Here is a 15,563-nt window from a genome sequence, read left to right on the forward strand (position 1 = left end):
GTGTCTGCCTTGAGCAGCATCAACATAATCCCCCGATGGATCACAGAAATAGGTGATGGTGAAGATGGTGGCTGATAACTTTCACTGCGCTGATAATTGATGAAGCTGATAATTGATGAAGCTGATAAATGATGAAGCTGATAAATGATGAAGCTGATAATTGATGAAGCTGATAAATGATGAAGCTGATAACTGATGAAGCTGACAACTGATGAAGCTGATAACTGATGAAGCTGATAACTGATGAAGCTGACAACTGATGAAGCTGATAACTGATGAAGCTGATAAATGATGAAGCTGATAATTGATGAAGCTGATAATTGATGAAGCTGATAACTGATGAAAATGATAATTGATGAAGTTGGTAAAGTTTTGATAAAATTGCACAGACTTGTGAGTGATGGGATTGGATGTGCTTGAATCCCAGCAGCATAGAGGCAGAGGAAGAACCATACTCAGAAACACAACATTAATATGGTCACCAATGAGTGTGTGTGTCTGTGTGTGTCTCTATAGATGAATGTGACTTGCTGATGAGAACAGCTGATATTATGACAGACAGCTCCAAACAATGTCTGCAGGAAATTATGAGTGAGCACGCTTTGGAGTAGTGAATGCAAAGAGAAAGTACATGACCTGCATACAGAAATGAAGTCCTCCTTTAGACTGAGACCTGCTGACTGATCTTTTCTTAGATCTACATCTATGCTCTACTGATAACAGCACAATGTAAGGTGACTTCCCACGTCTGTATAAATCAAGTTAAGTAGAGTTCTGGGCTATAGTTTCAACAAGCCCCCGAGCAAAATGTTCATTTATTAACCAAAGCTTTGGTCCCGTTTCAATTCTGGCGATTCCGGTTCTTAATGATTCCTGATTCCGGTTCTATTCCTCCCTCACTGTGTCGGTATCATTTTTAGTCAAGCTTACCAAACTTAAGATCTTTCATAGCAGTCCGTTAAGACCCTTTACAACCAAATTCCACTGGGTCTCTGATCCGTCACAGCACCAGATCTGATAGGTTTCTGTTCTAGTGAATAGCCACTGTTACATGATGTTTTTTAATTTGGAATTAATAATTCCGAATTAAATAATTCTGAATTAAAGTTTTCTCCTTCGTGTTTACATGGAAATAGTAATTCTGAATTGAGGTTTACATGGAAAACACGTTTAATCTACTTTATTCAAATCCGCTTAAGGTCTGAGGGTTGGGAAGGGTTCTGATTGGACAGGGGCGGGCGTGACGTATTTACAATTACCGGAAGAAAACAGACTCCAGTTCCTGCTTCTTTCATTTTCAGTTACAACATGGAAGACCACACAATAAGTACAATTTCTCTTTGATTTTGATTCTAGTTTTGAATAAGCAGCTGGACACAAACCTACTGCTTCACTTCAGTCAGCTGAGGAGGAGAAGAGAGATAGGCGACCGGAGAAGGGAGGCAGAAGACCGTACTTTGGCAAATCAAAGCCGGTTAGTGCAACGGCTGCTCTACCTCAGCCTGGAAAATGTGCGTCATTGTGACAGGACAAGGAACGAGCATGTGCAGAACGACCGGAATTAATTTAAAGCAGAATGAACGTATACATGATCGAGGAATTATTCAATTCAGATTTAAAACCAGAATAAACCAGACACTTACTTCGGATTTAAGTTTAATTTGGAATGGTCATTTTCATTCGGAATTAAGTGTTTACATGGTCATTTTAAATCTTTTTAAAGAGGATTTAATCTTAATTTCGAATTAAAGAGGAATTAAAAGTCTCACGTAAACGTAGCCAATGTGTTAACTTCCACTGGATCCGCTCCATTGAGTTCCGGCTGCGTCTCTGATCCAGCAGGTCTGAGCCCTCTGGATCAGATACACAAGACTTCTATTTTTGCTGGATGCCGGAGCACGACGCATCAATCTCAACAGAGCAGATGGAGCGGGACAGGAAGTCAGGTTTCACCAAAACAAAATGAAAACATCCGGTTAATTTTCAGAATAAAACACTCTGTGTTATCACCAGATCGTATTTCACTTAACTACAACAACAAACCAAAGTCATGATGAGCGGAGCCAGGCCTGGAGTCAACAGGTCAGAGGTTTTCAGAGGACCAGAAAGACAACATGGATGAGGAGAGGAGGAGGAGAATCCTTCATTCAGTGATTACCACGGAAAAACCTCGGTCACATGACTCCAGCTGTCCAGAGGTCCTGCTCCATGCTGCGTTCTGAAAACGCAACCAGTGGGTGTTGATCGATGAGAGAGCATGGAGACAGACCGCAGCGGATCGGAGACGGACTGGACACAGATCTGGTGGAAGTCCCGGGTTACTCTGGACTTTGTTGACATGCTGCGTCAGAAGTGACTTTCTGTGGACTGCAGAATTCTTACTGACGCTTAGTCCTGAAATATTTAAGTCTCTGTTAGGAACTGAAAAGGAGATCCAAAATGCACGTGCCTGATCGAATTCACAAATCTCCAAAATTTGGTACGGGTTCCAAGCTAGAACCAGATTTCGGTATCCAAGCCTACCTTCTGTACAGCAGGGTTCTGGTACTTTTCCGCTAAAAACAGCTGCTGCTGCGATTCAACATGGTGAGGCTGAACTGTACAATAACCATAGCGCAGTTGAAATTGGATGATAGTTTTATTGAGTTCACCACGATGACTGACCACTCTCCAATAAATGTTGAACCCAGTGTTCCCTGCTGTCATTCTGTTCTCACCTTTACTAGTTCTTCTGACACGTTTCTGACATCCACGATGTCTCAGCTGTCAGAAAGAGAAACACTGGACGCACAAAGACTAAACGGATGGTTCAGTGAACACATGACTCATCTTTCATACCCTGATTGTCGTCTGGAGAAATCAAGTTGACGTTGTGTTACATGAAAAGGTTTAGAGCCAGACGTGAGGACGTGAGTCACTCTGGATGAGTGTACGGCTCGAGAGCCCGAGCTGCTCAGAGAAGCTCCTGGACTGGAAATAAAAAACCTACACACACATATGATTTACAGCTCTTTGTTCCCACTGACTCAAGAATCTGTCTCTCCCTGTCCAATGTTGTTGTGACAAGGCCACTGTCATTATGAGAGTCTGAAAACAGCCAAGGCTGACGTCGCCGGTCTTTGTCAGTTGCCATGGTGAAACTCTGAAGATGTATAGGGAGGATAGAAGATGATTGTGTGTGTGTGTGTGTGTGTGTGTGTGTGTGTGTGTGTGTGTGTGTGTGTGTGTGTGTGTGTGTGTTTGTGTTTGTGTGTATGAGTGTGTTTGAAAGCAAAGAAGTCGAGGACAAAAGAGTTGGAGACAGAGAGTTGGGAATCCTGAGAGAACAAATGCTGCATCTATCTGTGTGCCTGATCCTTTCATCATACCTGTGTGTATGTGTGTGTGTGTGTGTGTGTGTGCGTGTGTGTGTGTGTGTGTGCGTGTGCGTGTGCGTGTGTGTGTTTGCTCGTTGCCGAAAGAAATCATTAGACAGATAATCAGAAATCCAGCAATAGCTGTGATTGCCTTTCCTCTTTTGTTTGTACAATTCCTGAAATACTTCTGAGGAGGAAGAGGAGCAGATGGAAAGAAAATAATGAAGGCTTGAGCCGGAGAGAAGCAGCAAGGCCAGTGTGTGTTTTTCATAAATTACAGTATGTGTTAGGGATCGCAGTTTGACAAAGAAGAGAGAGACATTTCAAAAGACCAGGAGTCATTGAAAACCATGTGTGTATAAGGCTACAGCCAAGGCCACATGGTCGAAGAGCAGCATGCTGTCGGCACGTTTTATCGACTGATGCATGAAAGCAGACCGTGCACGTTTGTCTGCCACAAAGAGAGGAATGCAAACCTCAACAAGCTGCACACACTCCTCTGTCACTCTTCACTTTATAGAAACCTTCTCTATTCATTCAGCGTGAAAGCGGCCTTTGAAGAAGTGAGCGGCTGGAGGATGGAGGGAGATCGTATATGAGGAAGAGACTTTTGTTGGAGAAAGTGTCAGTGATCAGTGTGACACTCCAGACAGAATGTAATATCCTGTTGGAAAGATTAAACGCCTCCTTGTTTTTCATTTAGGAGTTTTTTCTTCATTTGAATATTATGAGTGTTTTGTCTTTGAGCTTCAGCCTGGTTTATACTTCTATGGTGACACTACTCCATAGTGGCATACCATAGACCAGTGGTTTTCAAAGTGGGGGCCTCAGCCCCGTCGGAGGCCTCCAGGGGGCGCTAGGAGGGCCTCTGATTGACACCCCTGAATTGCCTCTTTAGTTTGGTTTGGTGCCAATCTTTGCACTTTTAAGACTTCCAGATGATTTGTGTTGCCGTCGAGTACAGATTGTGCCAGCTTGCAGGAACTAAAAGTGCAGTAAATATGTACAGTATATACAGAGAAAGACCAAACTGCATGCATTGAGACACTGTGGGTCTGCTCTAATTTAATGCACCAAATCTTCTAAACACGGCAGTGATCGGGATAAGTGATAGGAAGGAGTGTACTGGTCTGTAATTCAGCAGAAGCTATCATGCAATTGTAAACTCTCAGGACAATCTGCACTGCAGGACAGCCTCTATTTAGTGATGACTGCATATCTGCAGGCCTGACAGTTAAACAGTGTGCTGACTCTGCTGGGTGGAAGTTTGCAGCTTCTAGATTCCTCAAGCGATGCCCAAGTGGTTGACTGTGACAGGACGTCACGGTGAAGGTTGTTTAACCTAGTTGTTAGGAGACGCGGGGGTTTTGTTTCATGAAATGTGTCAAATACACTCAGTAATAAAATGTTCCAAATAATGTAGAAACAAAGAGATTTGAGTTTTTATAGCAATCAAAACTACTCTGGGGTTTTTTATTTAGTAAGAGAGTGAGGTACCAAGGTACCAAAGGGTGTGTTTCATGTCCCTAGTTCAAATATCAGAGTACACTAACCTTATTACCCGGCTCTCTTACTGATCTTCTGGCTGTGTAAGATGCTTGATTCTGATTGGTCAAAACTCCTTGATGACGGTTATTAAATTTCACTAACATGAGTGACACCAAAGACAAACTGATCACACCTCATGTCAAATCAATCCACAGAAAAGAGTTCAGACACATTTAGCTTCTGCTTGGCATCAAAACAATGTGGGTAAAACGCCAGTTTGGGTGAGCATGCTAAATCAGCAGGTTACAGACATTTTTCTATTGGATCCTGTCCAGCAATATTAGCAATGAGCAGAGCAGGTGAGAGAAACTTTAGGTTACCGATCTCTACAAAGACAGCGTGTACACAGTGCCTAAAACGCACATTTTGAGAGGGAGGGGGGTCCCACGCCACACCAGTCTGTTGTCATCAAACAAGGTTGAGCTCGCGGACATTGAATGGGGAAGCCGGTTAAGCTAAAGGGGGCAGAGCTAACTTCCTACTACAACTAGGGAATGGTACCTTTCACATTTGAACTGATACGGTACCGATACTCAACGGTACCAATTTTCGGTACTTTTTTGTGTTTATGTAGTAATAAATGTACATTTGTTTAACAATAAAATCTCAAACATTTTAAATTTAACATATTTATTTAATTTAACATGAAATGAACAGAAATAGGATTATATAGGTGATTAGATGAATTAGCTGACACGTGCTCGTGGCGTCTAATTGCTCTTTCGGGAGTTTATCAATGAACACACGTGAACACCTGCGGACGGGAAAAGGTCAGTTCTCTGTCTCTTTATAATAACAGGACACACAACTTACTTGTTGGGCATTCACGCACACAGGAACGGTTTTCAACAGGGCAGGTAGTCGGAGCCTGTCAGCTGCAGGCTCCGTTTGGCCCACTCCCGTGCAGATGCAGAGATCAGAGACGTCCACCCAATCAGTCTGGAACTTTATTACAGGGCGAAAGTATGGAAACTCGCCTCCTCTTCCACTCCCTCACAGTCACAAGGATGTGTTTAGGTACCGAAACATGGTACCGTTTGAATCAGTACTTGGTAGTACCAATGGAATTTGGTTGGTACCTACACTACTGTTCAAAAGTTTGGGGTCACTTAGAAATGTCCTTATTTTTGAAAGAAAAGCAGTTTTTTTCAATGAAGATAACATTAAATTAATTAGAAATACACTCTATACATTGTTAATGTGGTAAATGACTATTCTAGCTGCAAACGTTTGGTTTTTAATGGAATATCTACATAGGTATATAGAGGCTCATTTCAAGCAACCATCACTCCAGTGTTCTAATGGTACATTGTGTTTGCTAATCTCGTTAGAAAGCTAATGGATGATTAGAAACATCTTGAAAACCCTTGTGCAGTTACGTTAGCACAGCTGAAAATGGTTTTGCTGGTTAGAGAAGCTGTAAAACTGGCCTTTCTTTGAGCTAGTTGAGTATCTGGAGAATCACATTTGTGGGTTCGATTATACTCTCAGAATGGCCAGAAAAAGAAAACTTTCATATGAAACTCCACAGTCTATTCTTGTTCTTAGAAATGAAGGATATTCCATGTGAGAAATTGCCAAGAACTGAAAATTTCCTACAACGATGTGAACTACTCCCTTCAGAGAACAGCACAAACAGGCTCTAACCAGAGTAGAAAGAGAAGTGGGAGGCCCCGGTGCACAACAGTACAAGAAGACAGGTACAGTAGAGTCTCTAGTTTGAGAAATAGACGCCTCACAGGTCCTGAACTGGCAGCTTCATTAAATGTTACCTGCAAAACACCAGTGTCAATGTCTACAGTGAAGAGGTGACTCCGGGATGCTGGCCTTCTAGGCAGAGTGGCAAAGAAAAGGCCATATCTGAGACTGGCCAATAAAAGGAAAAGATTAATATGTGCAAAAGAACACAGACATTGGACAGAGGAAGATTGGAAAAAAGTGTTATGGACAGACGAATCAAAGTTTGAGGTGTTTGGATCACACAGAAGAAGATTAGTGAGATACAGAACAAGTGAAAAGATGCTGGAAGAGTGTCTGACACCATCTGTTAAGCATGGTGGAGGTCATGTGATGGTCTGGGGATGCTTTGGTGCAGGTAAAGTGGAAGATTTGTACAAGATAAAAGGGATTTTGAATAATGAAGGCTATCACTCAACTTTGCAACGCCATGCCATACCCTGTGGACAGCGCTTGATTGGAGCCAATTTCCTCCTACAACAGGACAATGACCCAAAGCACACTTCCAGATTATGCAAGAACTATTTAGGGAAGAAGCAGGCAGCTGGTATTCTGTCTGTAATGGAGTGGACAGCGCAGTCACCAGATCTCAACCCCATTGAGCTGTTGTGGGAGCAGCTTGACCGTATGGTGCGCAAGAAGTGCCCATCAAGCTAATCCAACTTGTGGGAGGTGCTTCAGAAAGCGTGGGGGGAAATGTCTTCAGATTCCCTCAACAAATTAACAGCTAGAATGCCAAAGGTCTGCAATGCTGTAGTTGCTGCAAAGGGAGCATTCTTTGATGAAAGCAAAGTTTGAAGGACAAAATTATTATTTCAACTAAAAAATCATTATTTCTAACCTTGTCAATGTCTTGACTATATTTTCTATTCATTTTGTAACTCATTTGATAAATAAAAGTGTGAGTTTTCATGGAAAACACAAAATTGTCTGGGTGACCCCAAACTTTTGAACGGTAGTGTATAAAAGTACCGAATTCGGTACCCATCCCTAAGTACAACCCATAGCTGGATGCAAGTGACAGACAAAGTTTTCCATAACTCAGCAGATCACCCTCCTCCCTCTCTGTCCTCACAGTGAGCTCCTGTTTGTTCCTGATCCCATAAAAACAGGGAGAGTCACAGAGTTCAGGGAAGCTGCACAGAGATAGAATCAAAGTGTCCCATATATTCCACATGAGGGAATCTCTGCTGGTCCGTACCTCACACCATACGTCACCGGTTCATCTCCTGATTGGCTGGATAGATAGATTTGCTGAGGTTCAAATTTTTCGACTCTTGCATATTATTCGCTTGAATTCATTTGTGCCATTCACGTCCCCCAATTCAGGCGATTTTCTCCGCCTGACCACTACTCACCTCTATTCGCGCCTTTAAATTGAATTTTGTAATTGTAATTAACTTTATATGTAATTCATTTGCACAAATGATTTTATTCACATTTGGTGTGAACGCCCCATTATTTATTCTTTAGGTTAAATTAGCTAACATTGTGCACTTACGGACTTATCTACTACACTAGTGCAACACATACTTTCAATTTCATCCTCAGTCTTATTACAAAAATATTGGTTGATGCTTAATCGTTAATGTCAGACAAAGTTGATTTTATTCTCTGAGGGCCTGAACATTTTATTATTGGACTTTTTTTCCCCATCCCACCATGAAAGTAGGCACTTAAAAGAAAGACTAAATACAACAATTACGTCCTGTTGGAATAAAAAAAAAGCAGGTCTGGTTGAAAAGGCCGTCTTTATTTCTGCTAAATACACCCCTAAGTGTTTGTGAAGCACTCTGCTTTAGTCATTAGACTAAAGAGAGGTTTTATGTGCTGCCCTGCATTACCATAGAAGAGGCTGCTGTGTTAGTGTGGAGTGTCTGGGGATTGAATTGAAGTGTATGACAGCTATGTGTACCGTGCAGCACCGGCACACACTAGTTGGCATGTTGGGAATTAGCGTGTCGTTGAAGTGGCTCATTGAAGTGTGCTGTCTTTGCTTTCTGTTATTCTGGGCGAGAGGCGTTAATCTTTTTCTCCAATGACTTTACATTTTTGAATCAGGTTTTCTTTGGCTGATGTTTACCCCTCTCTTTGAAACAGTCTCTATGTTAATTCACAGGTACATTTGAGACTGGTATGCAGGACTTTTACTACCTGATGGAGGGAACTAATACATTTTGAGTTAAATAGCGGCTCATTGTTTACATTTTGAAACATGAGAATAATGGAAAATCCCCAAAGTTGTTTTATTATTTTAATGTGAGCCTCTCATGAGCAGGTTAGTAAAAGATCCTCCTTGAGGTGGTGGTTCAGGTCATTTTTTCTCAGCTAGAACACCATGTTTTTTACGTGTTTGATTCAGAAGGAAGCAGAAAAACCTCCTCTTGAGCCAAGTGCAGTCATTCCACAAAAGTCAAAATCTACTTGTTGGTCCTCTTTGTGGCTGAATTGGAAAAATGAATACATCTTTTTGAAATCCCTCTCTGGAGCAGGGTGGCGTTATTTTCCCGGGGAAGTATTGCTGTGTGTTTCAGTAGATGACAGTTTTGTAATTCACAGTTGATGCTTGTTTTTCCAGCGGCTAGCCCAGCAGGAGTGAGTCAGGAAAGTGATGTCTGTGTTTGATGTTTGAAATGTTTACTTGTGAGGTGACAGGTTATTTTGTCTGGTTCACAGATGGGAAATGGAGCGCTGCTCTGCACTTTTAGATTTCAATAAATGTTTTGTTGTGCTTTAATTTAAGGGTTGGGCACTCAAGAAAAGATCTTTAAAGACATTTTGACTTCCTGCATCCTTTAATTTTTCTCACATTATCCATCTGATTATTAATTGTTTTCAGAACTTATCATTTCACTCCCAACACACAGATATACTATGCAAATAACGAACAGATTCAAATCTTCTTACCATAAAGCCACTTTTATATGATGCTCAAAATACTTTTGGAAAAGAGATAAGAGTTTATCAAGAGTCATGGTGGATTTTGATATTCAGCTAATGTGCCAAATCAGGGCAGAGTGACATGAATATTCATATAAGTCAAACTGTGACCAAGAAGAATAAGCAATCAATTAAAAAGTTATTAGATTTCAATTTCACGTTCCTTAACGTTGGTGATTGGTGCATAGATGTGTGTTTCATCACTTTTTTGGCAGAGGAAGAAATCTTAGCGCTAACCCAGGGGTTCCCAAACTTTTCAGCCCAAAATATAGGTGAGACTCGTGACCCCCAATGTCCCTCAAAGTGATTTAATTTTATCTGGTCTGCAGAAAGTGACCCTACCTATATCAATCAATCAATCAATCAATCAATCAATCAATCAATCAATCAATCAGACTTTATTTATAAAGCGCTTTTCATACAATGACATTGTAACACAAAGTGCTGTACAAGAAAAACAACTTAAAATAGAATCAATTAAGAAAAAGAGATTTTTTGTATTTTTGATCTTCAACCTGTAAGATAAATGTTCTTTACTGAGGCAAAATTTTCTAAACATTGTTTGTGAACAATTAAAGAAACTGATAACAGGCCTTTCCTATGACCTGAAGTTACTTGGTTACCATATGTATAAATATGCTCCTTTTATGTTTAATACAGAAGCCCTAAAAGGGCATGAGTAAATATACTTTATTTTCTTATTTGTCTCGTTGTCTTGAGAAATCAATGCTTATTATCTACGAGTAAAATAAGTTTAGATCTTGAGAAAAAAAGTGAAATCAACTCTTTATCTCAAGGAAATAGAGAAAATAAAATCAATCAAGCTTTATTTGTATAGCACCAAATCACAACAAACATTATCTCAAGACTCTTTTACAAACAGAGCAGGTCTAGACCACTCTATGTCAAATTCTGAACAGAGACCCAACACCAAGACAGGATAAGACTCAGTCTGACCCCACCTTAATCCACCATGAGCATTGCACATCGCAGTATTTAGCTAGTTACAGTGGTGAGGACAAACTTCCTTTAACAGGCAGAAACCTCGAGCAGAACCAGACTCATGTTAGACAGACATCTGGTGAGACCGAGTTGGGTCTGGAAAGAGGGATAGAGGAGAATAAGAGAGAGAGGGAGCGGTGATAGTGATGAGATGAGTAGTAGTAGCTGTTTCCGCTGGAATCCAGCACGTCTGTATCAGCTGGAGTCTGGAACGTCCACAGCAGGAGGACGTCTACAGCAGCTCAGAGGAACCTACGAGACAAGGGAGCCCAGGGACTCCAGAAAGGTCTATGGTTAGTAACTTTCAATAACTAGCCATAGACTGTGTGGCTATTAAACACATTAAAATGTGTTTAATTATGTCCTTTTAGGGCTTCTGTATAAAACTTTGCTCCACTGTTTCATGGTTGGAGAGAAGGAAGAAAGAGAGATGAGAGGGAGAGGCAGAGAGGTTATAACTCTGGACCGTTAGGTTAAAGTCAGCATGCCTTCTCCTCAAACGTTCACGCACTCCTGACCTGCTTCTATGAAAACCATGTTGAGGTTTACAGATCTTACAAGCAGCTCTTTTCTGTGCAGCGTCGAGTCAAATACTCCTGGATTTCAGACTCCGCCATGTTGCTTTGTTTTGTTCCCACATTTTTCTTGTGCCACACTGAGCAAAGATAGTAAATGCAAGATGTCTCACTCCTCTGCAGTTCAACTCCAAAAAATGATCTCATGTCTACTGAACAGCATGAAAATTTGCAATGATGTCACCAACTGCTTATCGTCTTTTAAAATAGATGTTTTGTAACTATTTGTCGACTACGTCAACCAATCATTGCACACTTACTCTGAAAAGTCTAACATATTGGATGTGACACTCCCCATGTGAATGTGAAAGGAAGACTCTGTTTGAGTCTATGGTACTGATGCTCAAAGAGGGCCAAAAAACCTCTCTGGAAACCCTGCGGCTGTAACAAAACTGAATCAGTGTGTGTGATAAAATGCTTCTCAAGTAAAGGAACAGAGAGAACAGAGGGAAATGTAATTGGGTACTCCACCATGTCAGTTTTCTTTCTTCTCTGCTGATAGATGTTTTACAGGAGACGCACTGCTGCCCTTAATGTGTTTTCTCTCAATAGAACAATGTAAGAGGGGAAAATATGAAATACATGACAATTAAGAGTTTGCAGGAAAGTGAAAGGCAACCTCCCTGTCTTGTTTCTGAACATCACTTCTGTTCAGACGAAAGTAAAATGTGACTCAAGGTGAGAGAAGCATTTCTAATATTCTGTCAACACTTTCTTTTATCCACAGCGATTCATCTCCTCAGCAACAAGATAACCCTGGTCTCTTGTTTCAGAGTCCTCACATGTTTATTTCTAACCCGCTTTGTCTTGGGCACATGACAGTGATAGTTGTCATATACTTCCTAGATTGTCAATATTTCAAACCATGTATCTATGGGACGCCGTTTGTAAAGCTGTGCACACTGAAAACAACAGCTACAATTCTCCACATTAAGCTCCCAAACATCATAAATATGAAGAGTGAAATTTTAAAAGTCATTTTTTTAATCACATTTAGAGGAATATTTGTGATCTTCTTAACATTTAATTTAGTTGTGAAAAATATATTAGGTTAAAATCAGTTAAATCCAAATGCTAAATATAAATATAAATGTTTAATCTAGATGTTAAATATAAATGTTGAATATAAATCTAAATGTTAAATAGAAATGTTAAATATTTTTTTGTGATCCTAAATATTTAGCTAATATACAAATTTACACTTCCGCCTAGCAGAGGGGTGTCAAACATGCGGCCTGCGGGCCTAAACCGGCCCGCCAAAGGTTCAAATCCGGCCCACGGAACCACTTTGCAAAGTGAAGAAATTACAGAGAACACATTAACTGGAATTTTTCAATGAAAGTAACTACTATTTCAGATTTGTCCTCTGGGGGTCACATAAAATCATAGGAGTAAACCAAAACCTGAACAATGCTTTTTTTCTTAAAGTGAGAAGATAGATTACTTGCTATTTGCAAAATTCAGTTGAGATCAGGCGGCAACCTCTGGTCTATAAAATATGAGTCCAATGTGGAAGTGCTAAAAACTGCAGTTCATTGAGGATCCGCTTGAGGCTGGCTCAAGACGATCTTTACAGTAGAAATAAAGATGTTTACAGCCTGGTCCAAAAGACCAGTGTAGTCTGGATAGCTCATTTCTCTATCGGCACACACTGTAGGGGTTGAGTTTTTTTCTAATGCGGCAATTTGGAAGATATTGAGATTATGAGTCTTCCAATGAGAGGCACAGCTGACTTGACTGACAGGCGGGAACACTGTAGTTGTTGGCTAGTCAGCCAGCCTCTTTACATCACAATAGCTCGACAGCAGTCGAGCAGCATATTTTATACAGTCTATGGTGCTGACTGAGTGAACCAGAAGCTGAAAAGGGTTTGTTTTTTTTCAGGACTTTTTTTCTCAAAGTGATAAAATAAATGACTTGCTGTTTGCATAATCCGATTGAGATTCATAAAGATTTTTTTGGGCACTATAAGATGATCCACTAACTACTAACACTAGCACTACACCGCTGCATACAACACTGTCCAGCAAGACAACTGTTCATGCTGGAACTGAGGAGTCCAAAATAGTCAACTTTCCCTTCTTCATTATTAGAATCTATCTGTTCTTTTGCAGTAAACATTACACTCTGTGTCAGGTGAATGGATAACTTGTATGTTTGGTGTGTTCGCAGCAGGTCTCAGTGCTTAAAGAGCAAAAGCCCACTGTGAGACTCATCATGGCAAAAAAGACCATACAAACATATTATGTTATGATTTTGCTGGTCCGGCCCACTTCAGATCAATTTGGGCTGTGTGTGGCCCCTGAACTGAAATGAGTTTGACACCCCTGGCCTAGCAGAAATACCAAAATAAAAGCTTCATAAAGTGATACAAACTTAGCAATAGCAACTTAGCTTGTCCATACCATAGACTGGGTCAGTTCTGTCTCTGACCATTGTGAAATCTCTTAATGGCCTCCAAAACTGCCTATCAAGCATTTCTATGGTGGGCTGTCCAGCTATAACCCGTATGAGTCAGTACTGACAGACTATGGTTGGGATATCTGTATCGCTTTATGAAGCTTTTATTTTGGTACTTCCACCAGGCGGCAGTGTGAATTTGCATATCAGTTAATTATTAAGGATCGCAGAGCAACATTTAACATTTACATTTAACATTTAGATTTATGTGTAACATTAACATTTTACATATTTAATGTTTAGATTTAGCCTTTATATTTGACACTATAATTATCTTAAATATATTAGCGGCGAGAAAAAGAAATGTGAAAAAGGTGATATTTTCAAAGACGTTTTGGAGCTAAATGTGGAGAAATGTTGCTGTTATTTTCAGTGTGCACAACTTTACAAACAGCGCCCCACATGTAACTTACTGAATACCTCTCTACATTATTGACCGGGCAGTGTTTGTGTGTGAACATGCGCACAAACCTGAACACAGAGTCCCTTAACGTTGTTAAAACCGTCCCTAACTCTCTCTCTCTCTCGTTCTCCCACAGGTTACTACGGGAGAGGCTGCACTGATGCGTGTCATCTGAACCCGTGTGAGAACGAGGCTCACTGCCACAGGAAGCCCAGCTCCTCCCATGGATACATCTGTGACTGTGGAGACAACCACTACGGACAATACTGCCAGCACAGGTAGATACACACACACACACACACACACACACACACACACACACACACACACACACACACACACACACACACACACACAAAACACACACAAAACACACACGAAACACACAATCAGATCAGCATCTGACCAACAGTTTACCTGTGAGAGACCAACAACAGTGTAAAGCACTTCGATGCTGTTTGTTGCTCCACTAAGCTGCGTTCAAGCGTACGTGTGTGTGTGTTTGTGTGTGTGTGTGTGTATGTTTGATGGTAGCTTTAGTTCTGCCTTGTTGTCCCACATCTCCAGCCTTGCATGTAATCCACAGTGGGATAAGTGTAGACTTAACGTAATAACACAGACACACACACACACACACACACACACACACACACACACACACACACACACACACACACACACACACACACACACACACACATACAAACACATGCACACACTGAGGTTATCTGTGTGTGAATTAAACTGTTGGACGAGTGTGACCCTGACCTAACCCCTCTCAGCCTTCCTTCCTGCCCCTGAAACCCACCCAGCTTTAATTTAATATTATCATGATCTGTTCTGTGTGTGTGTGCGTGTGTGTAGTGTGTCTCTGATGTAGCTGCAGTGTGTTTTTCTTAAAGCCACATGTTGTTTGCTACTAATTAAATATTCTGTACGTGAAGCTTTTTTCTGTCATAATTTCTCCTGACGCATTTCTTCTGCCTCTCTTTTGTAATTTACCTACTTTCATCTGTAATGTAAAAATGTATCTTTTTATTAACCTCTTTGAGAAGCTCAGGGAAATCAGACAGTGAAACAATGTTTCAGCAGATTTTTTAACATTCTGCTCAATAAAAACTCTATAGCATAAATTATACTCTGATGACGATGTGTTTGTGCTTAATGTAAAAGACTATTCACTTAGAATTAAAAGATGACATTGTTGATTATTTATCTGTTTTTTAAAAGTAAAAAATAGAACAAACAATTCTAACAACTCATTAGGGTTGGGAATAATGGTGTGACTTCGTTATGGTGTGATACAATAAGCTATGCTCTGTTTCTTCAGGGTATGTGAGTATACGCTATGTTACTTAACGGTATGCAACTTAACGTTACTTTACGTTCCGTTACATTACGTTCCGTTACATTACGTTCCATTACTTTACGTAACCTTAGTTTACGTTATGTTATTTAACAGTACTTTATGTTGGGTTACTTTACGTTGCGTTACTTTACGTTGCGTTACTTTACGTTGCCTACTTTACGTTGCATACTCTA

At 40.6% G+C, this 15,563-nt stretch overlaps 1 protein-coding gene across 1 annotated transcript in view; it reads left to right on the plus strand.

Annotated features, from left to right (window-relative positions):
- Positions 1-15,563, plus strand: part of celsr3 (cadherin, EGF LAG seven-pass G-type receptor 3) — a 205,727-nt gene that overhangs the window by 124,574 nt on the left and 65,590 nt on the right. Inside the window, exon 15 of the mRNA XM_034695247.1 lies at positions 14,158-14,299. Coding sequence (XP_034551138.1) covers positions 14,158-14,299 — 142 coding nt within the window. The remainder of the gene's footprint in view (positions 1-14,157; positions 14,300-15,563) is intronic.

This window comes from Notolabrus celidotus, chromosome 11, assembly GCF_009762535.1.
Source record: "Notolabrus celidotus isolate fNotCel1 chromosome 11, fNotCel1.pri, whole genome shotgun sequence".
In the NCBI taxonomy this organism is placed as follows: Eukaryota; Metazoa; Chordata; class Actinopteri; order Labriformes; family Labridae; genus Notolabrus; species Notolabrus celidotus.